This window comes from Arvicanthis niloticus, chromosome 27 (genome assembly GCF_011762505.2).
Source record: "Arvicanthis niloticus isolate mArvNil1 chromosome 27, mArvNil1.pat.X, whole genome shotgun sequence".
Taxonomy (NCBI): Eukaryota; Metazoa; Chordata; class Mammalia; order Rodentia; family Muridae; genus Arvicanthis; species Arvicanthis niloticus.
In genome coordinates, this window is record NC_133435.1 from 3,250,842 (window position 1) to 3,275,089 (window position 24,248).

The 24,248-nt window shown below is 41.0% G+C and overlaps 1 protein-coding gene across 2 annotated transcripts in view; it reads left to right on the forward strand.

Moving 5' to 3' along the window:
• The window catches only part of Fat3 (FAT atypical cadherin 3), a 451,748-nt gene that overhangs the window by 353,275 nt on the left and 74,225 nt on the right, over positions 1-24,248 (forward strand). For both annotated transcript variants that reach the window (XM_076925995.1, XM_076925996.1), the window contains exons 7-12: positions 2,665-2,940; positions 5,304-5,514; positions 9,565-13,638; positions 17,138-17,334; positions 18,315-18,468; positions 20,896-21,129. In XM_076925995.1, the coding sequence (XP_076782110.1) occupies positions 2,665-2,940; positions 5,304-5,514; positions 9,565-13,638; positions 17,138-17,334; positions 18,315-18,468; positions 20,896-21,129 (5,146 nt within the window). The remainder of the gene's footprint in view (positions 1-2,664; positions 2,941-5,303; positions 5,515-9,564; positions 13,639-17,137; positions 17,335-18,314; positions 18,469-20,895; positions 21,130-24,248) is intronic.

Genomic DNA, 24,248 nt, shown 5'->3' on the forward strand with positions numbered 1-24,248 from the left:
ATTCATTTATGTTACGTGTGTGTGTGTGTGTGTGTGTGTGTGTGTGTGTGTGTGTGTGTGTGTTGTGCTCTACCTACATATACACCTACATGCCAGAAGAGGGCATCAGATCATATTATAGATGGTTGTAAGCCAACATGTGGTTTCTGGGAATTGAACTCAGGACCTCTGGCAGAGCAGCAGGTGCTTTTACCAGGGAGCCTATCTCCAACCACACTGAGTATTTTTTCAAGAGCAGTGAAGACCATAAAGTTCAGGAGAAAGGAGGTAGGAAGTAGATCTAAGAGGTCTCAGGAGAAGAATTGGGGACCAATAAACATAATCAAAATGCATCAAATAAAATTCTCAAAGAATTAATAAAATATTTTAAAAAGATAGAAGCTGAGTCTGTTAGTTTTATGTCAACTTTCCAAAAGCTGGAGTTATTTAGAAATTGGGACTCACAATTTAAAAAAAATGCTTCCATAAGATTGACCTATAGGCACAACGGTTAAGCATTTTCTTGATTAATTATTAAGTGGGAGGGTCCAACCCACTGTGAGTAGTGATACACAGGGCCTATGGTCCTGGGTTGTATAAGAAAGCAAGCTGGCTAAGTGTCCCTCCACTACCTCTGCTTCAGTTTCTACCTCCAGGTTCTTGCCTTGAGTTCCTCCCATGACTTCCTTTGATGACGAATTGTGATATGAAAATGTAAGATGAATTGTTTTGGTCATGATCTTTATCACAACATATCACATAGAAACATAACTAATAAAATAAATGCAGACCAAAACTTGATAGAGCATAATTATGCTTAAAAATATTAATCCTTGCACACTCTCAGTGAAGCTAGGGAAGCTTCGACTTATTTTGAAATAAGGGAGAGAGTTAGTAATCACCCTGCCTTTCCTTTACATGGTAATCAAACTGTAACCAAAGACCTGGGAATTTTTTTATGGAGCCTTTCCAGCTAACAAGAAAGGAATTATCCTAGAACTGGTACATTAAACATTTTTTTCCCACTGATTAGTCTTTAATGATCACCCACGACGGCTAGCATCACAGTATAAGAGAGAAAACCAGAAGAATACATCTTCAGAAGTACCTGGTGTCGCTCAAGAAGGATGTTTGCCAAAATAAATAAAATTGAATAGGAACTAGAACCTGAAGTACATCATGCCTCCTAGACCACACTAGCAATGTATAACAAGTATGAAGACTGATCTTGTAGAGAAAAGCCACAGGAATGCTGCAAACAAAATTCAGACTGGGAACTACACAGAAAAAGATCAGTCTCTTCCATACAATAATCAGCATGTGGAAGAGAGAATCATAAGGATTTACAAAGAGATAAAGGGAGATTCTATAGAGTAAAATATGAAGGGACATGTTAAATACAATGCTTGAACCTTTTGTACTACAAATAAAATTAGTCTATTTATGCATATATACAGTGTATTTAACAGTGGGGAAATATTAGCAGAGAATGTACATTTACCATTAAGGAATTGCTATTTTTTTTTTGTTTTTGAGATAGGGACAATAATGCTATTATAAGTATTTGTACATGTGTTTTTATTTATTCTACAAGCCCTTACCTCTTAGAAGTACATACTGAAATGATGTGATAACTGTGACTTGCTTCAAAATAATCTGGGGTGGCAGATGGAGATGATTAGGAAGAGAGATGAAACTAGATTAGCCATGAGCTGATCACTAACAAAGCTGAGTGATTAGCATAAGTCCTGCCCAGAAAGTTCCATAGCACAGTGTCTTATGAGGAAACAATGGTAGCTTCATACTGTAGCTATCTGAGCAGTTATGACTAGTCTTCTCTCAGATAAAGACAAGCACAGGCTGAGACTATGGCTGCTAAGAAGCTCTGAGCACAGTCCAACCCACACACGCTCCCTCCTTCCTGTACCCTACCTCATCTTTATCTCTTTCCCCACTTTATATTAATTATTTGTTTCATTGTTGTAAAACAAATACCTGGCAAAATGACTATTTCAGGGTTGATTTTGCCTTTTAGCTTAGTAAGATATATTGCACAGTAACGGGCAAACAAGGGTGCAGGACTGTGAGGGGCTGGTCAGCTTGCTTCCTTCTTTTTTCTTTTTTTACTGAATTTGGTACCCCAGCCCACAGGTTTGTGCCCCTAAAATTCAAAATGGCCCTTCAATCATCAGATAAAACTCTCTAGAAACATCCTCAAATCCATATGTAGAAGTGTGTCTCCTAGGAGATTTCCGATCCAGTCAAGTTGACAAAGAAGTTTAATCCCTGCACTGTTGCCATGTTTGTTGACAATAAGAAATGACACATAAATAAGTCTTTAGGCAGTAGAAGCATCCAAATGAAGGTCACCTTGTAATCATGAGCATTGTGCCCTGGATAAGTCCATAGAATTACCACCTCTCATGGCTATCTCAGCTGTTCAATTATTAATGAGATTATAGATCCAACCATAATTGATGTTGCTGCTAATGTGAACTGATGGTTTGCCATCAACCAGTTACTGGCAGAATGTTTTTATAAGAGAGCTTCCTCTATGCTGAGATTGCTGCTAGAAGCTAGGCCCCAAGTATACAAAGAGGGGGAAAATAAAAAGGTGACCTCTTTCATTAGCAACTGATGGGTTGATGTTCCTTATCACGCTCGTCGTCGTCTTTTTAACTACAGGTATTTATCAAAGTGCTGGATAATAATGATAATGGCCCAGAATTCTCCCAGCCACATTATGATGTGACAATTTCTGAGGACGTGCTTCCTGATACAGAGATACTGCAGATTGAAGCCACAGACAGAGATGAGAGGCACAAGCTGAGCTACACCATCCACAGTAGCATCGATGCCATCAGCATGAGGAAGTTCCGGATGGATCCCAGTTCAGGCGTGCTCTACACTGCTGAAAGGCTGGACCATGAGGCCCAGGACAAGCACATCCTCAGCATAATGGTAGGACCAGACTCAAATTTTTTCTCTCCTGACAGAACCATCAACCAACCAAGGCATGTACTTTAGGAAGCCAGGGACTGTAAATTCTAAAAACCTAGCCTTTGCACTGTCAGGTTTCATGTAGTTTTGCCTTTGTATTTCCACAAAGAAGTTACTGTTCTACGATAGTAACTCCGTATTTCTTGTCAACCTGAAATACTAATGTATTCTGTTCAGGAAATGCTGCTGACAGATGATTAAAGAGAGGAAAGCAACAGACAATGTTCCCAACACTAGGGTTTGTTTGGAGCTATAAGATTGTGTCAAAAGTTTGGAAGACTCTCTTGATTAGTTCTTCACAGAGTAATAATTTTCTCAGTCCACATGAAGCTCAGTCCTTGGAAGTGTTCAGAGACCCAATCTATGATATTTTGCACTGGTGACCCAAAAAGAACTGAACACGCATTAAGTCTTCAGAGACTCATAGTTCTGAATTAACTTACCTTCCTTCAAATTATGTAGGAGTGTCTTTGTGTTTGAAGTGAGGTTATTAGTTAATCCATACAGTGGATAAAGAAGAGGAGTAAAATATATCATTGATTCACTTATAGCTTATAATCTGTCCTTGTAATGGGCCTCAGAGCAACATTGGCAGGTACAGCCTCTGCCTATCAGGGCTCCCATTGTACACCTGAGGAACAGAAAGTGTAACAGTCATTTAGTCTTGTGCACTGATTGAGTTTGGGATGCCTAAAGCTATGAATGCCCAAGTCATCAACAACAGAAGCAACCTTTTCCTTCACTGGAAATCTTCTTGGACAAGAGATAACTTCAGGGTCATCCCCACAGCTATAGTTCCCACTTAAGACCCCAGGAAACAGAGGGTCAGTCCCCAGAGGCCACCTGGTACAGCATTGTAGCCATTCATACATTCATCTATTCACGGATACTCTTGAGTATGTATTATGTAGCAAGCACTGAGATAGAGAGTCTTCACACTCTTGGGGCTTATGTTTAATTCATTTAAAACAATTTACAAATAGAGTTTGGTTATATCCTTGGGTGTAGACAACCAAGCTATAGAAATCCAACATGGCACACTGGCCATGACAATGGTTACATGATGTTTTAGGAACAGAAGCCTTACAGTGATGACTAACCTCATTCTCGTTGTTTTTCAAGTCATTTCTGTTCATCTTTTCCTCAGAAAATTCAAAAATCAGTTTGGTTGCCCACTGTCATTCGTTACTTATGTAGTTAGATGCTTAGAACAAGTGACCACTCTTGGTCACCTTTATTCAAGCCTTACCTGTTCATTCCTTCTGTGCACTAGTCATGAAATGCTTTTCTCTTTGATAGCTCCTCTTGTATACATTTCAGTGTCTTCACATCTCTCTGGAGTTACACATTCTAAAACTGAGCATGCCAAGGGTATTAATTCAGTTAATAATACATCAGACAATAATAGTGCCACATGGATAAAGAATAGATTTTTACAAGCTTCAGCTACATGCAATTCAGAGGAATATTAAAGTTATTTAGCAGATTCACTTGGCAAAATCACACTGAGATTCCCGATCTTAGAAGTTATTTTTGAGTGCATCCTTTCAGTGGTCACATTTCTCTCATAGCTCTGAACTGTGTGCCTAAAAATATCACTTGACACTATTACTATCATGTTATTCATTCTACTTTTTCCTCAGTATTTCACCTAGGAAGTTGAGTGTTATTAGGCTCCTTCCTCTTCCTCCTCATTATAAGGCCCATTTCAATGTATTCCATGCTGGCATTCAACTGTTTTATATTATAACTTTGTCTTGGGTTGCTTGTGTCACCCATTTAGAAGACTGCAATACTCTTGAAGGTAAATACCATCTAGTTCATTACTGAACTGTTTTACTTATGCCGTGAACCTAACATCATAAATAGCAATAAATGTTACTTAAATGAATGAATGAATAAATGGCATGAACAATACTGTACTCACTAATCCCACCCCTTAGATGAGTCTCTATCACTATTCAATAACTGGATATAAACACATAGCAAGGAGGAAGAGAGAGTGGAAACCAAGTGAGAGAACTAGACTTGTGGTACCCAGGAATTAAATCACTGGCCAGGCATCCAGTGAAACAGTAGAGATAATGTTTTCCTGCTCTCAAATGTCTCACAATCTTCTGCCTCTCTCTCTCTCTCTCTCTCTCTCTCTCTCTCTCTCTCTCTCTCTCTCTCTCTCTCTCCTCTTTGTTTAGTGTGTTGTAGTTGTGCAAGACTAGATCAAGCACTTTGTATGCAGCATCTCAGTTTGTCTTCTCAATAATTGCCACTGAGTTTCTTTACGATCCGTGTTTTCAGTCTTACTGCTTCTTATATTTTGCCTAAAGGTCAGAGATCAGGAATTTCCATACCGAAGAAACTTGGCCCGAGTCATTGTGAACGTGGAGGATGCAAACGATCATAGCCCTTACTTTACCAATCCACTTTATGAAGCATCGGTTTTTGAATCAGCTGCTCTGGGATCAGTTGTTCTGCAAGTGACAGCTCTGGACAAAGACAAGGGGGAAAATGCAGAGCTCATATATTCCATTGAAGCAGGTAAGAGCTGCAGAGACACAAAGCATGATACTCCATCCTCTGCAGCATGGCCCACCCTATACACTCACCAACTTATTTATACAATTATGTATAAAGTTCTTAGCATTTCAATATTGACAGCAAGGGAAGAGCTTCCTTTCTTGCATTCAATCTTGGGGTTTTCTGAAATGAATAAAAGATATGTATAATAAATTCAGTGGCCTGAACCCAGAAACCAACCAGCTGTAGACTGAAACTAAAATAACCAAAGTTGGGTTCACTTACCAGTGAGTGGGCTGCAGACTTTGGGAATCCCAGTGTGCCCACCATGAACACAAATATTTTTCCTTTGTGGAGTCAGTCTGACCAACAGAGTGGTTGGTAACTACAGGGATTGAACTGCTTGCTTAACTAGACAGATAAAAAAATAAATAAATTTGGTATCAAATTTTAGCATTTTTCAAAGGATGTTATTATCTGTAGAACAATTTATAGATGGTTTGAATATGGATAGCTAAAAGCATTTATGATAGAGATGAATTTTCAAGTAAGAAAAGGAGCCATGAACCTAAAAAGAACAAGTCTCCTCTATCTGTTCTGTGATCCTTCCTCCGTTTTGTCATTTTTGAATATTCACATTGCACATTCCCAAAGTGTTCTGCGGCATGTCTGTACTGTGCAATGCCAAATGCACACTCTCTCCATGCCAGCAATGGGAGAGCTTCCTGTCCTTCTCTTAAACGTAGAGCACTTGAGTGAGCAGCTAAATTAAAACAGAAGTGGTAGGAACCTAGTTTAGGAATAGAAGTTTGAAGAAAAGAAATGCCAATTTTATATATACATCCTCTATCAAGCATATGAACAACTTTCTAGATTAGGTGCCCATATTTTAAATGGGTCAATGTTAACATTCTCATAGAAGAAAAGTAAAAAGGAAAGATGTTTGTCACTAATAGCCAGGTGCCTAAAGACTTTTCCCATGTTATCACTGTTGGCTTTCTAAAGATCTAAACTTATTTAGAAACTCTGTTTCGTCCATAATATTCTTATCACTGCATTAAGTGATTCTTGTTTCTCTAGTTTACAAATAATGAATCTAAGAAATAAATATTAACTATCACAGCAGGCATTACCCAATCTGTCCATCCTCACCTACTCTTCCCAAAGTGTCACTTAATCTTATCTTTTCCCTTCCCTGCATCCCCCCCCCCCATGTATATTATCTCATGACACTATACACATTTGGATGTAAGGATTTATTTCCATCATTCTTATCATTTTATGGACATTTATCTGTATGGCAAGCAGTTTATTATATTTAGAAAATTACTACTTGTATCTCTCTTAGGCTTCAGATAACTTTTAAACCAATATTTAGGTTCACAAAAACAAATTAGTTGCATCCCCCCAAACACTGCACAGCTCACATTTTTACCTTCATGACTGGAGCATAGAGTGCAGTCATTTCTTTGACAACTGATAACTATACAAGATAGAAGTTATTAATTAAAACATTTTTTACATTGAAAATCTGAATTTCCAGAAAAAAAAATCTAGGAATGATAGATATATATAAAAAACTAGCCTTTGATTATATGCATGAGAGTCTAATGAAAATTATAGAATGCATGACAAACCTGTCACAGTCAAGTTAACTCCTTCTAAACACACAGCCCAATCCCTGGCTTATAGGGTCATCATACCCACAGATTGACCCTGGATCTGCCTATTCTTCACAAACACATAGCCAAACCCTAGACGTGCAGGAACCCTCCCCCTAAAAACACACACACACAGAAACCAACCTGGAGCCTCTCTCTCTCAAACACACACACACACACACACACACACACACACACACACACACACACCAGTCCCTGGCCTGCCTATCCCTCACACACACAGCGCAACCTGGAGCCTGCCTGTCTGTCACATGCACATAGCTGGACCCCAGGCCTGCAGAACCTTCACCTCTATACACACACACACAGAGAAAGAAAGAGAGAGAGAGAGAGAGAGAGAGAGAGAGAGAGAGAGAGAGAGAGAGAGAGAGAGAGAGAGAGAGAGAGAAAGAGAGAGAGAGAGAGAGAGAGAGAGCCCAATCTGGGGCCTGCCTGTCTCTCACACATACATAGCTGGACCCTAGGCCTGCAGACCTGTCACAGAGCTCTTTTCCAGATGATAGAAACAGAAGCAAGAGATGGGTGGTTGTATAAAATGCTAGGCTTTATTGAACTTATCTCACAAACCTCAGATAAGCCAGATTTTATCTTGTTTAGTGGTGGACTATAAACATCCTATCTTTTACTTGGCCTCTAAAGTCACTACTAAAGTTTTTACTTTGGATGGAAGCAAAGTGGGAGGGCAGAGCTTTGAATCTTGGATAATTCAAGTTTGGTGTTTGCTGTTAGCTTTGCTTCTAAAGCAGCAAAATAGAAGACAGCAAAGGTTGGGAATATACTGGATCCTAAGATCTAGTAACATCGTTTTCAAACATACCTCTGCTATTGGTCATTCTACAGGAATTATTTAGCTTTATCATTGTGGCAGGGCTGTGCTGCATGCCAGATAAGCAATAGGAACACAGCTTCAGCCATACTGGCAGAGGCTACGGGAGCCACATATTCTAAGAAAACAACCAGACTTTAATTTTCAAACATATATGAGCTGAAGGAAAGAATAAGCAGTTAGCCAATTTCAAGGGAAGGATACGTATGTTGAAGATGGAAAGAGCGGGAAGGCCCAGCTTGGACCTGACATGGGAGCACAGAACCCTAGAACGGGATAGCATATGACTCCCACAGTGATGGGCTACAAAGGTCAGCTGGAGTCAGCATATGCCTTAACTTCATTCTTTCTGTGAAACTCTATTGACCAAGTGTGAGGCAGGACCAGCCTAAAGACTGTGAAGTAGGACATCAGCGTTGATGAATGTAGACATCTATTGAGCCTTTGGTCACAGCTGTGTGCCATTGCATCACTTGGAGAGTACCATTGCTCAGGTGTTATGGATGCTGGTCCCATACTTGCTTAGCCAAAACGTTTCTCCTATAATCCCTTGTATTTCCCATGCCAGACCTATCACTGCCACACCTGTCTGTGCCTCCATCTCATAGGAGCTGTGCCTTCTTCCTAGTTTCAAAGACAGCTCAGATGATTGTCATTGTCAACTTCACCTGAAACCTCTCTAATGAGGGAACACAATGACTACAGACTGGAGTAACACCCTCGCATTTCTATGTCTGTTTGTACATCTGCCTCTGTGCCTGTGTGTGTTTTTACAGCATAGGAAAGGTGTAGAACAAAAGGAAAGAATAGAGAAAGGGGAAGCCTGAAGAAATCCTTACAATTTGCAAAGCAAACAATAACTTAGAATACCCCCTCTAAGTAAAGATACTATTTGGAGAAAGTCAGTTTTAATGTGATAAAGTAGCATGGATTCCATATGCAAAGCCCTACCGATGGGACAGCCTGAAACAAAGTGACTGTGAAGAGGTTCTGAAACTATTCCTATTGTGCTCTTTTTAAAGATGAAGACTGAGCTGTTATGGGGATGGGTGGGTAGATAGATAGATAGATAGATAGATAGATAGATAGATAGATAGATAGAATACATACATACATACATGTGTGTTTATGTATTATATATTGATTTTATATTTACAGTTATGACATATATGCATTCACATAGACATATGTATTAGTTGTGGTACATGCCAATCCCAGATATCCCTCTTCTCATGGGTCTAGGAATGAGGAAGCCCCAAATAGTCCCAGCAGAGGGACTCTCCTGTAAGTGCTCTTATTTCCCAGTTCAAATGTGCACATAGTGCTATATTGTTGTTGCTGATCATTTTATCGTGGATTGAGAAGCTACTGATTTGATATAATTTTTACCACAGAAAAAAGTTCTGCTTTTTTAAAATATCAGAATAATTAGGATGGAATATAAACTGTTTCATACTGCTGGCCACAGTGTAGACAAGCGCCTTGGAAAGAAGATTTAATCTCCGTGGGAATATTTTAATGACCCTCTTGTAATTCATTTCCCCTTTGATCTCTGTGCTTTAGGGAACACTGGGAACACATTTAAGATCGAACCAGTCCTGGGCATCATCACCATTTCCAAAGAGCCAGACATGACAGCCATGGGTCAGTTTGTCCTGTCAGTTAAAGTCACAGATCAAGGCTCGCCACCAATGTCTGCCACTGCAATTGTCCGCATCTCCATCAGCATGTCAGATAACTCCCACCCCAAGTTCACTCACAAAGACTACCAAGCTGAAGTAAATGAAAATGTGGATATTGGAACGTCTGTCATCCTGATCTCAGCCATCAGCCAGTCGACCCTCATTTACGAAGTCAAAGATGGAAACATTAATGGAGTCTTTACCATAAATCCATATTCTGGAGTCATCACCACTAGGAGAGCTCTGGATTATGAACATACCTCTTCCTATCAACTCATCATACAAGCCACTAACATGGCAGGCATGGCTTCCAACGCCACCGTTAGTGTGCAGATTGTGGATGAAAATGATAACCCCCCAGTGTTTCTCTTCTCTCAGTACTCAGGCAGCCTGAGTGAGGCTGCCCCCATCAATAGCATTGTCAGGAGCCTAGACAACAGCCCACTGGTGATCCGAGCCACGGATGCTGACAGCAACCAAAATGCACTCCTGGTGTATCAGATTGTGGAATCCACAGCCAAGAAGTTCTTCACGGTGGACTCCAGCACAGGGGCCATCAGAACAATCGCCAACCTGGACCATGAAGTCATTGCACACTTCCACTTTCATGTACATGTGAGAGACAGCGGGAACCCCCAGCTAACTGCAGAGAGTCCGGTTGAAGTCAACATTGAGGTGACAGATGTGAATGATAATCCACCCGTGTTCACTCAGGCTGTGTTTGAAACTGTCTTGCTTCTCCCCACGTATGTTGGTGTGGAGGTTCTGAAGGTGAGCGCCACAGACCCTGACTCTGAGGTCCCCCCTGAACTGACATATAGTCTCATGGACGGGAGTGCGGATCATTTTCTAATGGACCCAAATACTGGAGTGCTCACCATAAAAAATAATAATCTCTCCAAAGATCACTACATGCTTATAGTCAGAGTCTCCGACGGGAAGTTCTACAGTACTGCCATGGTCACCATCATGGTTAAGGAAGCCATGGACAGTGGCCTCCACTTCACACAAAGCTTTTATTCCACCTCCATCTCAGAGAACAGCACAAACATAACCAAAGTTGCTATTGTCAATGCAGTTGGAAACCGCCTTAACGAGCCCTTAAAATACAGCATCTTAAACCCAGGAAATAAATTCAAGATAAAATCTACCTCAGGAGTCATTCAGACCACAGGAGTACCCTTTGACCGCGAAGAACAGGAGTTATATGAGTTGGTGGTGGAAGCCAGTCGTGAGCTAGACCATTTGCGTGTGGCAAGGGTGGTAGTCAGGGTTAACATTGAAGATGTGAATGACAACTCTCCTGTCTTTGTGGGCCTCCCTTACTATGCTGCTGTGCAAGTTGATGCTGAGCCGGGGACTCTGATATACCGGGTAACAGCCATCGACAAAGACAAAGGTGCCAATGGAGAAGTGACCTACGTCTTGCAGGATGACTATGGTCACTTTGAAATTAACCCTAATTCAGGAAATGTGATTTTAAAAGAAGCATTCAACTCAGACCTCTCCAACATTGACTATGGAGTCACTATCCTCGCCAAGGATGGTGGCAATCCATCTCTGTCCACATTTGTGGAACTTCCCATCACCATTGTTAACAAAGCAATGCCTGTGTTTGATAAACCCTTTTATACAGCATCGATCAATGAAGATATCGCAATGAACACTCCCATTCTCAGCATCAATGCCACCAGCCCAGAAGGCCAAGGCATCATATACCTCATCACCGATGGCGATCCCCTCCAACAGTTTAACATTGACTTTGACACTGGGGTCCTAAAAGTCATCAGTCCTTTGGATTATGAAGTCACGTCAGTTTACAAGTTGACAGTGAGAGCTAGTGATGCCCTTACAGGTGCCAGGGCTGAAGTCACCGTGGACCTGCTAGTGGACGATGTCAATGATAACCCTCCTATTTTTGATCAGCCCACTTACAACACAACACTATCTGAATCCTCTCTTATTGGAACACCTGTTCTGCAACTTGTCTCAACTGACGCAGACTCGGGAAACAACAAGCTGGTGCATTATCAGATTGTCCAGGATACTTACAATAGCACGGATTTCTTTCATATAGACAGCTCAAGTGGCTTAATCCTGACAGCAAGGATGCTAGACCATGAGTTGGTACAACACTGTACCTTGAAAGTCATAGCAACTGATAATGGTTTTCCATCCCTGAGCAGTGAAGTCCTGGTTCAGATCTACATTTCTGATGTCAATGACAACCCCCCGGTTTTTAATCAGCTCATTTATGAATCTTATGTGAGTGAATTAGCCCCCAGGGGTCATTTTGTAACGTGTGTGCAAGCCTCAGATGCAGACAGCTCTGACTTTGACCGGTTGGAATACAGCATTCTATCTGGGAATGATCGAACCAGCTTTCTGATGGACAGCAAGAGTGGAGTTCTCACACTGTCTAGCCACCGGAAGCAGCGTATGGAGCCTCTGTACAGTCTCAATGTGTCTGTGTCTGATGGACTATTTACCAGCACTGCACAGGTTCACATCAGGGTCCTCGGGGCTAATTTGTATAGCCCTGCCTTTTCACAAAGCACATATGTAGCTGAAGTAAGAGAGAACGCAGCTTCTGGGTCAAAGGTCATTCACGTCCGAGCCACAGATGGGGACCCAGGAATATATGGACAGGTCAGCTATTCCATCATCAATGACTTTGCCAAGGATCGGTTCCTCATAGACAGCAATGGACAGATCATCACAACAGAAAGACTAGACCGTGAAAACCCTCTGGAAGGAGATATCAGTATTTATCTGAGGGCCCTGGATGGTGGTGGGAGAACTACATTCTGCACTGTGCGGGTGATTGTGGTGGATGAGAATGACAACGCCCCTCAGTTCTTGACAGTGGAATATAGGGCCAGTGTCAGGGCTGATGTAGGAAGGGGCCACTTGGTCACTCAAGTTCAAGCTTTGGATCCAGATGATGGAGCAAATTCTAGGATTACATATTCCCTCTATAGCGAGGCCTCAGTGTCAGTGGCTGACCTCTTGGAAATTGATCCTGATAATGGCTGGATGGTGACCAAAGGCAATTTTAACCAACTAAGAAACACTGTGCTGTCCTTCTTCGTGAAGGCAGTGGACGGTGGCATTCCAGTCAGACACTCCCTCATTCCCGTCTACATCCACGTCTTGCCCCCTGAAACATTTCTGCCTTCATTTACCCAGTCACAGTACTCCTTTAGCATTGCAGAAGATACATCCATTGGAAGCACAGTAGACACCTTGAGGATTCTGCCTAATCAAAGTGTCCGGTTCAGCACTGTCAATGGAGAACGGCCAGAGAATAACAAAGAGGGTGTCTTCATCATAGAACAAGAGACAGGTGCTATCAAACTCGACAAGCGCCTTGACCATGAAGTCAGCCCAGCTTTCCACTTTAAAGTAGCAGCTACTATACCCTTGGACAAGGTGGACATTGTATTCACTGTGGATGTCGATGTCAAGGTATTGGATCTGAACGACAACAAGCCCGTCTTTGAAACATCGACCTATGAGACAATCATAATGGAGGGGATGCCTGTTGGCACCAAGCTTGCCCAGGTGAGAGCCATAGACATGGATTGGGGAGCCAATGGGCAGGTCACTTACTCCCTACACTCAGATTCCCATCTTGAAAAGGTAATGGAAGCATTCAATATTGACAGCAACACGGGATGGATCAGTACACTGAAGGACCTGGACCATGAGACAGACCCTGCCTTTTCCTTCTTTGTGGTGGCTTCCGACCTTGGAGAGGCTTTCTCTCTTTCTTCCATGGCTCTGGTCTCGGTCAAGGTGACAGATATAAATGACAATGCACCAGTCTTTGCTCATGAGGTGTACCGAGGAAATGTCAAGGAGAGTGACCCACCAGGGGAGGTAGTAGCCGTCCTCAGCACCTTGGACAAAGACACCTCCAACATAAATCGTCAAGTGAGCTATCACATTACAGGTAAGTGCCACCCATCACCCAGGTTTCCCATGTGCTCTACTTTCTAAAGACAGGTGGCATTGGCAATGACAGGAGGCTGAGATGAGGACGAGGGTGGTGGGACTCTGGTTCCAAGGAAGAAGTCTGATTGCATTGTGGAGTTTAGTTGTTGGCTCATCACTTGGCTCTATATTCTACAACACTTTTACACTAGCTGGTGCCAACGTTAATATCACCTCCTGAATTTTAGAAAACAAACACTGAGTGAACTATTTTAATTGAAGAAATTAAAATAGCAGCTTTTTTTAGTGGGAAGAGTTGCTTTTCAGCTATAACCCCTTCATGAGCTTTCAATAATGCCAAAGAACAATAGAATGTCCCTCATTAAGCTTTATGGGCAGCTTTCTTCTGGTTATAAGAAGGAGTTGTCACACACACATGCAAATTAGAAATCTCAGTTTGACCTTTTGCTGAGAATTCTAAATTTATAACTGAGAGTCGAAGGATATATCTTCTGACAGCCCTGTTTCCTTGCAACCTCTGTCTGTCTCCCCCAATAGTAAGTGGCTGTTCACCAGAAAAAAAACTGAGATAGACAAATAAGGTCACCAAGTATGCACAAAAATGTCACCACAGCTCTGTGAGACTGCGAAATTAACATCAGAGTGAAAAGTCTTCCCCTGCTCAGGAGCAGCTTTCTGGGATGACCCACTTTCAGCGATGAAGAAGGAAGGGTTGGCAGTCTAGAAAAGTCTCTCCTAAAACCCACTTGGGGCCTGAGAGATAACACCTTGATTCTGAGACTTTCGGAGCCACAGCGTAAGCCACGTGCCAAAAGATTTTAAATAATCCATCAATACTTGTAGTTCGGTGGCTTTCCCCTTAGAAAAACCACATTATTCAGAGTGAAAAATGAATTAATTAGGATGCCCTTAGGACACAGATTCTGCTTAAGTATGTTAGTGGAAAGTTAATTAATCACTTCAGAATAAGATCTGTATTGGAGCAAACACCAAAAAATTGAGATTGCCACACTTCCGTAAGATTCTTCTTTGTGTCTTTCAAGGTGCTACCCCCTTGATGACATTTCTTACTTTATGTATCTTGTGCTTTCTCTGAAACCTGTCATCTTATCCCATAAAAATGTGTATTGCTGTAGTTAAAACATACACAGCATCTGTGTTAGGAGAGACAGAAAAAAGGAATAAAGGATTTAACTTATTTATATTTAGTTTTTGGGGGGAAGACACTCTGAGGGACCCCTTTGTACTTGGAAGAATTGTTAAACACTCAGCTTTAATTATTTTTATATAGTCTCTGAAGTATCAGTTGATGATATAAGGACCATCCCATCAGCTTCACTAAAGTAATGAGTGCAACGTAGCTTAAACTCCTCTTACTATTAGCAGAGTCAACCACCAACTGATTTTAATTAGATTTAAGCTTTGCTCTTGATGTAGCACAAGTTGGCTGTGCTGCCTCAGACTAACAAAGGAACATTAATCATTTTATGTAACAAAGGAATGGTGTGGGCTGGCCTGCATTGAAGGCATTTAATAGAGAGGTTAAATTTGTGTGCGCTGAAATAATATTCAACTAAAGCACAATTGAATTCTAGCCAGAGGTAGCAGAAAGTGATATTACAGGGAAGACCCTGATTCTCCTAAGGCAAGGTTTCTCAGTCACTACCACCACCACTTGGGGACAGGTAAGTCTCTTATGGTAGGTAGGCTGAACTTTATATATTGTAGGTTATTTCAAAGGCCATGCCTGACCCCCTCAACCACTCAATTCCAGTAGCATATAGACCCACTATCATCCTGTGACAACCAAAAATGTCTACATACACTAGAAAAACCCTCTGAAAGGGAGAGCATCATTGACCTGGAGGAGCAATGTGTCATCTATATATGACTTGGGTCCATTTGTGGTTTCTTCACAGTGAAAAGTTATAAAGGGGACCAGAGTAATACTCAGAATTCTAGGACCGTATGCTTGCTTTTTTTTTTAAAAAAAAGATTGGTTACAAAGTGAGCCAGCTCCATTTTTACAGCAAAATAAAACTTTTTCAACATATATTTTCCTTGTGTTTTTGTGTACTGTGTTGGAAGGTAATTTGGGGTGCATTCATTTGTTTTGTTCTACACCCATTATGTGGCCCAGTCTGGCTTTGAACTCATGACCTTTCTGTCACAGTCTCAAAGTATTGACATTACAGGAGTTTACCACCACACCAGACATCACATTAACATGGTAAACAGTTTATTTGAGGAAAGGGAAATCCATGAACTGTACAGCTGCAGACTATTCAGAGCCTCGCTGAAGCAGCAGGAGGGACAGGATTCTAGGATGCTCACCAAAAGTATATTTTATTGGCTAATGTGGAATAATAAGCTTCAGGTCCCCCCCAGCAGAGGTTAGCTGTTGGATTTTTTTTTTTTTTTTTTTTTTTGTCATTTGTCTTGTAACATTTATATAAGATGGAGGTTTGAACTATGCCTAGAGAAACCCAAGCCAACCAGCTCTCTCAGTGTCGCGGCCTCTTACATGGTTGTGTCATCTATTATCAATCTTCCCCTTTATAACTTGAGCTTCAGTGGCAAAGCACGGAGATTTTTTTTTGTCCTGGATGCTTCTGAGGCCCTGCTGTCTAGAAAAATGGGCTCAATCAGAGGATAAGTAGTCTTGAATGCCACATAAAGGGTCACCTCCCTCTTCCATCTGCCTACTACTACTAAGACTACTGCTGTCTTTGGACAACACTTTCTGGGCGTCAGAACTGACATGATTTCCCTCTTAGGGATGAAATGTCAAGTTTTCTTCCCTCTTCCTACCTTGTGTCAAGCTGCTTTAGTGTTCACCATATTCATGAAATGAAAAAGAAATCTGTTTGGGTCATTCTGGTCCATCTCATCTTTCCACAACTCTCTTCAGTTTGACTTAATTACAATACGTTTCTTTGAGCTGCTTCTTAAATGACCCCTTGTTAAGATGATTTAATACCATTGGTTTATCTTCTGTGGTGCAAACTTTTCTCCCCAAAACTCCAGTCATCATGAGAAAGTTCCCGGCAGTATGATAAAATGTTCATTAAAAGATTCCTTAACAGAACTAGCTGCCTTGTCTTGATTGTATAATCAACTCAGCAGCTAATGAAATTGTCTTGGTGACAAAGACTACAGTGTATTACAGCCTCTCTTGAGGCTGAGTGGAAAGACAATTGCATCATCCCAGGAACCAATTGATGGTTCACAGTTTGAATCTGATTATCTTTAAGGGAAACTAAACAAAAGATCATCCAAGCTTCTCTCTGTGGATTTTATTCTCTTGAAAAGTTATTCATTTACTTTCCACATGAGATGAGCATATAAATAGCATGCGTTTTTACAGGAGGAGTTGAGGGAGACTCCACCCTTTTCAGCATCATAAGGATACAGTGTGAGGGGCACTTGAATATCGCCATATGAACTCTCTCGTGGGTGCCCACTGTGAGTCCTCAGAAGCTCTGTTTCCACCACAGGAGGGAATCCCCGAGGACGGTTTGCCCTGGGCATGGTGCAGAGCGAGTGGAAGGTCTATGTGAAGAGGCCTCTGGATCGAGAGGAACAAGACATTTACTTCCTCAATATCACTGCCTCTGATGGACTCTTTGTCACCCAAGCCATGGTAGAAGTGACTGTCACTGACGTAAATGACAACAGCCCAGTGTGTGATCAGGTGAGCTCCGGGGATGAAACTGCTTTTTAAGAACTTGACTCGCCCCTCGAAAATTAAGTTCAAACCATTGCACATTTTTTCTTAAATCCAGGCTAATATCTGCTCTTGTCTTCAACTGAATATAAGAGAGAAGAAAGTAGCCTGGGATGAAATGTCCCAAATGTGAAAAGAATCTAGATAGACAGCAAGACCATGTGCCCCATCCCTATGCCTCTATTTCAATTAAAAAGAATCGGTGAGCCTTAAAGTTAACCTTTAAGTTCCTAAAGGAACTCACACCATCTTTGTAAATCACCGGATAAGAAAGGAGAACCCTAAGCTGCGAGTCGCCCATTTGTAGATTACACAGCTGTCAGTGGCAGCACTGTTGCTGATCGAAGTCTCCAGATCCCCATCGAAAGAGCCTTTCCATTACTGTAGAAACACACAATACTGACACAAGAACTAGATAATATTTTTTTTCTTGCCAAAATTAAATAATTGTTAATCTGTAACTTTTAACCTGTGGACCAAGGGACAGTGTTTATGCTCAGTAGCTTAGAAAAGTGATGTATGTAGATTTAATCTCTTATGCTAAAGCCAGATATTACCCATCACTCTTTAAGAAGTGAAAACAATCCCAGGGGCCCATTTGGTCTCAACACAGAAATGGACACAGTCAGTGTGTGATGAGAACTGAGTCTCACAATGCAGCAATGTTATCCACTTTCTACACCACTGTCTACTTAGCAGTCATGTCATCTATGCATGTTGCATACAATAAGTGCTCAATAAAAACTTTTAGCTGTGTGTGCACGGAAGGGGTAAGTTAACGAATATACTAAGTTTTATTACACCCTGCAATACGGTCTGAGGCAAGGGGGGAAAGATGCAAAAGCTAAACCACAGGAATGAATCTTAAAGAAACCTGCTTTAATAATATCTATAAAGTTGTACCACAGGCAGTAATAATTGACTTATTCTCACTGACCTCTGCCCAGGTTGCATATTCAGCATCACTTCCTGAAGACATTCCATCAAATAAAATCATCCTGAAGGTCAGTGCCAAGGATGCGGATATTGGATCCAATGGAGATATACGATACTCACTCTATGGATCTGGAAACAATGAATTTTTTCTAGATCCAGAAAGTGGTAAGGTGAAATTTATTCTTTGTGGAAATGCCATTATTTATCCATGTAAGAGTTTATCTTCTCGTGTGGTCTCATCATGAATAGATAGTTACTTAGCTAGCGTCTTGCATGAGGTTCTGATGTGCTAGATGCTAAGAAATAACCACTTTACAGTGTATAGATGTGAGCACTCTGGGCCACGGGACCTTGATTTGGGTTAGGGTTGGAACTTTTTTTTCCTCTCCTCCCTCTTTTTCTTCCTTTTGTCTATCTATTTTCCCATCTTTACTAGCATTAAATGACCATAAGTCTCTGTGACTTAAGGCCAGGCTCACAAAGAGTGGAGGAGGAGCTGCATCACAAATGCTGGTTGCCATGCAAACTAAAACGTGATGCTTAGCAAGAAGTTTCTTCATAGAACCTTTGGTTCCCTTCTGATTGTTACAGCACTGTTTTCTGGATTTTATTAAACATTCCTTCCCTATTTAAGGGGCTATGAGCCCTCAAATTTCCTTGCATAATCAGACAAAAAATTATCAGGTAAAGGGTTATGTAAACCGAAGTCAGATGTCTGAACTGCAGGCCAGAGCTGATGGAAAAGTCATTTTCTATGGCAGCAAATTATTTCCGTGTTGTGGATTAGGTGGTTCATCTAGTGGCAATTTTTAAATGAAGTGTAAAGAGTGAATAGCTTGCATATTTCACATTCCTTGTTCATCCTAGTGAACTGAGTCTTCAAAAATCGGTGGCTTACTCACGGATCCTAGTAGGAAGGCTGGATATAGTTACATGAGAACATGCTCCTTAGCTCTCTTGACCCTATTGGAAGATAGACAACCTGTAACTATAATAAAGAAAGGAACATTGAAAAGACTGCCCAGAAGTACAAAGGAAGCCATATTGGAATATCACAGATATAGCTGAGGAAAGGAGATAAGAAACAGAAGCAAGGTTCTAAGAGCTGAAGCAGAACACTGAAGGTTACAGGGAGGAGAGCATCCCTCAGAGCATGAAAGGAGGCAGCATCTCCAAACAGACAAGAGGGTCTTGAATGTCCTTCTGAAAGGCCAATTGGGACTTTTTAAATAAGAGGGGCAAATGACTCAGTGTATCCGGTGTTGGAGGACTGGCTATATTCAGCAAGCCATAAGAGGAACTGACTTTATTTAGGAGAAGAAATGAGTTACAAGTCATGCCTTGTGCCACATAGCAATTGCTCAGTCTTCTCACTATCCTTGTCCTTTCTATCGACACCTAAACAACAACAACACAGATCTCCATGGATCATGAATATGCATACATATGCATAATTATGTGACATGAAAGTCAAAGGGAGACTATTAAAAGGTTGGAGGAAAAAAGACAAGGATGCAGGGAGGTGTTCAAGAGAGGATAGTGTAAAGAAAAAGACAATATTGCATATTTTCTCTCACATGCAAAATTAGATCCAACTCTGTCTTTATCCATCTATATGATGTGACAGTAGATAGACTGATAAGAGAAGGAGGGAAGGAGAGCGGGTGAAATGGCTCAGTAAATAAGACAATCAGATAGCAATAACCATTGTTTTGTATACGAAGATTTACCCTTGTGGTGCTAAATCTTCATTAGTTACTTTTGTAGGTTCTGTGAAAAATATCCTGACAAAAGCAATGCAAGAAAAGAGGGCTTTATCCCAGCTCCTAGCTCTAGTGTCCAGTCTATCACGATGAGATAGTCCCTGTGGCAGAGGCTTGACTTAGCTGGTTGGCCACATTTCTTTCACGGTCAGGTGACAGAGAAATGAATGCCAGCACTCAGCCCACTCTTGCCATTAACAGAGTCCAAAGATTCCAGCATGGGGAATGGAGCCCCCCATATTTAACATGGGTTTTTACTCCTCAGCCAACCTATTCAAGACAGTCTCTCACAAAAATCTTTAATGGAGATAATCCCTCTTAAATGTTCCAGAAACATTGATTCCTGTGGGAATTCTAGGTAGGACTTGTCAAATTGACAACCCATGTTAATCATCACAGGGCCCCTCAGGACTTTTATATTAAAGCCAGCCATTTTTGATGGTTTTATTTCCCTCTAAAAATGAGGTTTAAAAAATAGCATGTTTAGAAGCAAGATACTGTGCTCCTGAGCCTATGGGCCATGAACACCAGGGACAACCATGTACCATCCATTTGCCAAAGGAACGAACCTCAGGAAATTCTGCAAAGGAGTTCATTAATGTAAAGGGCAAGCAGTTGTTTTGTCATCGCATCTAAAATTCTGTGATATTTTCCATGATGCCTACAAAATTGAATTTTCTGTATTTCTTCAATTTACAGGGCACTTAGGCCTTATGTCCTTGCTATTTCTTGTATTTGGAATTTTTCATACAATTGATTTTCTGCTTTTCCCTGAAAAGACCATTTTTTTGAAAAGGCTGTCCAACTATGCAGCTGTTTTGTTTCACAGGTGAGTTGAAAACCTTGGCCTTGTTGGACCGGGAAAGGGTCCCAGTATACAACCTGATTGCCAGGGCCACTGATGGAGGTGGCCGCTTCTGCAGCTCCAGTGTCCTCCTGCTCCTGGAAGATGTGAACGATAACCCCCCTGTGTTTTCTTCCAACCACTACACTGCATGTGTCTATGAGAACACAGCCACTAAGGCTCTGCTGACCAGAGTGCAAGCCGTGGACCCTGATGTTGGTAAGTCAGTTCCCCAGCCAGGCTTTTCCCACATTGGCACATTGCATCTAGGAGGTTCTAGAGGCTTCTCCAGCTAGAACACGAACGGTAGGCCAGGTTTTAACCCTGAGCTGCTGTGCCTCTTGTGTTGATTGAACTCTACTTCCTCCTCCTCCTCCTCCTCCTCTTCCTCTTTTTTTCTCCTCTCTCTCCTCATCCTCTAGAGTCGTAGAGAAAGACTAGGCATCTCTCTACTTTGTAACTAGGGATATGGGAATCGTTTATAGGCTTTGACCATTTGCTTTCATGATTTTCTTCTCTTTCTTTTTTTAAAAATAACAATAGCATTCCTACTTGCCTATTCCTCTTAAACACAGCTAAAATGCTGTGTTGTGCAGTAAGGCGAGTTCATTACCATTTCTATGAAGACTCCCATCACAGCCTCAGCTGAAATGTGACGATCTCTATTTATTGTACTGCCCCACAGTGCAAAGACCAATTACTAAATGCGCTACCAGTTCAATGTGGATGTTTTTAAACTGGCATTTTCAAAAGTCCATTGCCCCCACCCCTATCCCCACTCCCATCACTGACAGGCATCACTAGTCAGAGTGAGGGCGGAAAGATAAGAAGGAATTAGAACTAAAGCTGCTCATAAAGTTTATCTGCAAATCCTTTTAACATGATGAGATGATGGGTTAGAAGAGACTGGAGTTAATTGCGAGGTGTACCTCCTTAAGAGTGCATAAGTTATTGAGGTGACTGTGTGATGGAATACAAATACAAAAGGGCACACCGAGCCTTTGGTTGTTCATTTTAAGAGCTGTAAATCAGAAGACTAGACATGATGGGGTGTGTCTGTTATGCTAAGCGGGCCTTTATATAATTCAGTGTCTTATTGCTTAATTCTGAATTGACAGAAAAATTATTGGACTAATGGAAAAAGCAAATACATGATAATTAGCTGAAAACAAATGTATCACCCAGGGTCTCTTCATATTTCCCCTTACAGGAATTAGAGGCTACAGTTGAGTTATTGCTCTTATCACATTAGCATAATTTTAAGGTCGAGAACTGATGCTTTAAAAACATGTATATTATTGTGGGGAAAATGGCAAACAAGAAAAGAATGTTTATTAATACATAATTAGGTAATAACTACAAATAATCTCTTTAAATGAGGATTATAAAACATTCTCTGGACTCTTATTAGAACGCATTTGAGGAAAGAGGACAGAATTAATGCTAATGAGTCTTTTAATAATTTAAATTTTGACTTGAGGATACATAATTATCCCATAGATAACATTTCAAAAGCTGAAAGCCTTGAATTCTGTCACGTGCTCCCTTCATGAGGTGACCAGATGTGGTCATGCTGCTCAAGATAGAGAAGAAACACACAACTCCGGTTGCTATACAGGCCTTGGATAGTGTGAGCGTGGGGCGGGATAGGATTGAGACCTATGACACCAGAGCTGATTCTCATGCTGTGATGCACAACACAGCTAGAGCTATGTGCTCTCAATTCACTTCTGTCTGAGGAGAAACCATGTTAGCAGATGGAGTAGGAGGAATGTCTACATTCTGGTCATTAATCAGGCCAGAGATGAAAAGATCTGGGAGAAGAAAAAAATTAACAGAGATCTTGTTATACCTTGATCTTCTCATTTCCAGTCAAAGGCTTCTGTGCAAAGCCTCACATTGAAACCAAAGACCTGGGTACCATAGACACCAGTCGTCTTAGTTGAGGTTTTATTACTATGAAGCAACACCATGACCAAGGTAACTCTTCTAAAGAATATTTAATTGGGGATGGTTTACAGTTTCAGAGGTTTAGTCCATTATCATCATGGTGGGGAGCATCCAGGAAGACATGGTACTGGAGAAAGAGCTGAGAGTTCTACATGTTGATCTGCAGGCAGCCAAAGGAGACTGTGTTCCACACTGGGTGAAGCTTGAGTATAAGACACCTGAAAGCCACCTCCACAGTGACACACTTCCTCCAACAAGGCCACACCTTCTAATATTGCTACTCCCATTGGGCCAAGCATTCAAACACCTGAGTCTACATGGCACTGAATAGTAACTGCTGCTTCATAAGTAGACACATGCCCCCTCTACAAACCAGCCCTATACCCAATCACAATTGCAAACCAATGTTTAGAATAACGAAGAAATTTCTATCTTTACAAGAAAAATATTTATAAAAAATTCTATGTAAAATTATTTCATTTTGAAATAATTATAGAGTCATAGGAATTTTTAACTTTCATGTAGCCCAATCCCCAGTGGAGATATCCTGCCTAACCTCAGAATTGTTATTAAAATCACAAAGCTGACACAGGTGCAAGCCACCAGCCATATTCACCTTTCCTGGAAGTGAACATGGCTTCATACGTCACAGTATCACTATGTACCTTCACAAAACCTCCACCATCCTTAACCAGCACAAGTCTCTCATACATACCACCATAACCATGCCCTCCTCCTTGCCTGTTTCTATGTACTATCAAACATTTAACTTCAACTTTATTATTTTCAAAAAATGTTATTTAACCAATTCATATTGTTTGTACCTCTTTGAGGTTGACATGTTTTCTTTTAGCATGATTTACTTCAGATTCACCCAAGTTATTGAATGAACTTCAAACGACAAGTTATTAATCCATTTGGCTCATGGGATGTCTGTTAAGTATATTCCTTCACATGAAGTGGTAGCCCAATTTTATTGGTGTTACCTCATGACTTTTTGTGTCCTTCTATAATGCTTTTGTTGAAATCTCACTTTTAATGTGTTCGTATTGAGATACTAGACACTCTTTATGGGTTCATATCTTTGTTATATATGAACCCATAAAGAGTGTCTAGTGCTTTTATCAAGGAATGCTGGTGAGCCTTTTGACCCTCTGACTGTGAAGATACACAGAGGGAGCACCTGTGGGGATTCATCCTCCTTAGACACCATAACTGCCGGTGCCTGATTTTGGACATTCCAGATCCCAGAACTGTAACAAAAATTTGGTACCTCGAAATTACTCATGTAAAATATTTTGTCATAACAGCCAAAATATACTCTGACAACAATAATTTGGCTGTGTTATATACTTGGTCATTTGTCTTTGTGGAGACATGACAAGATA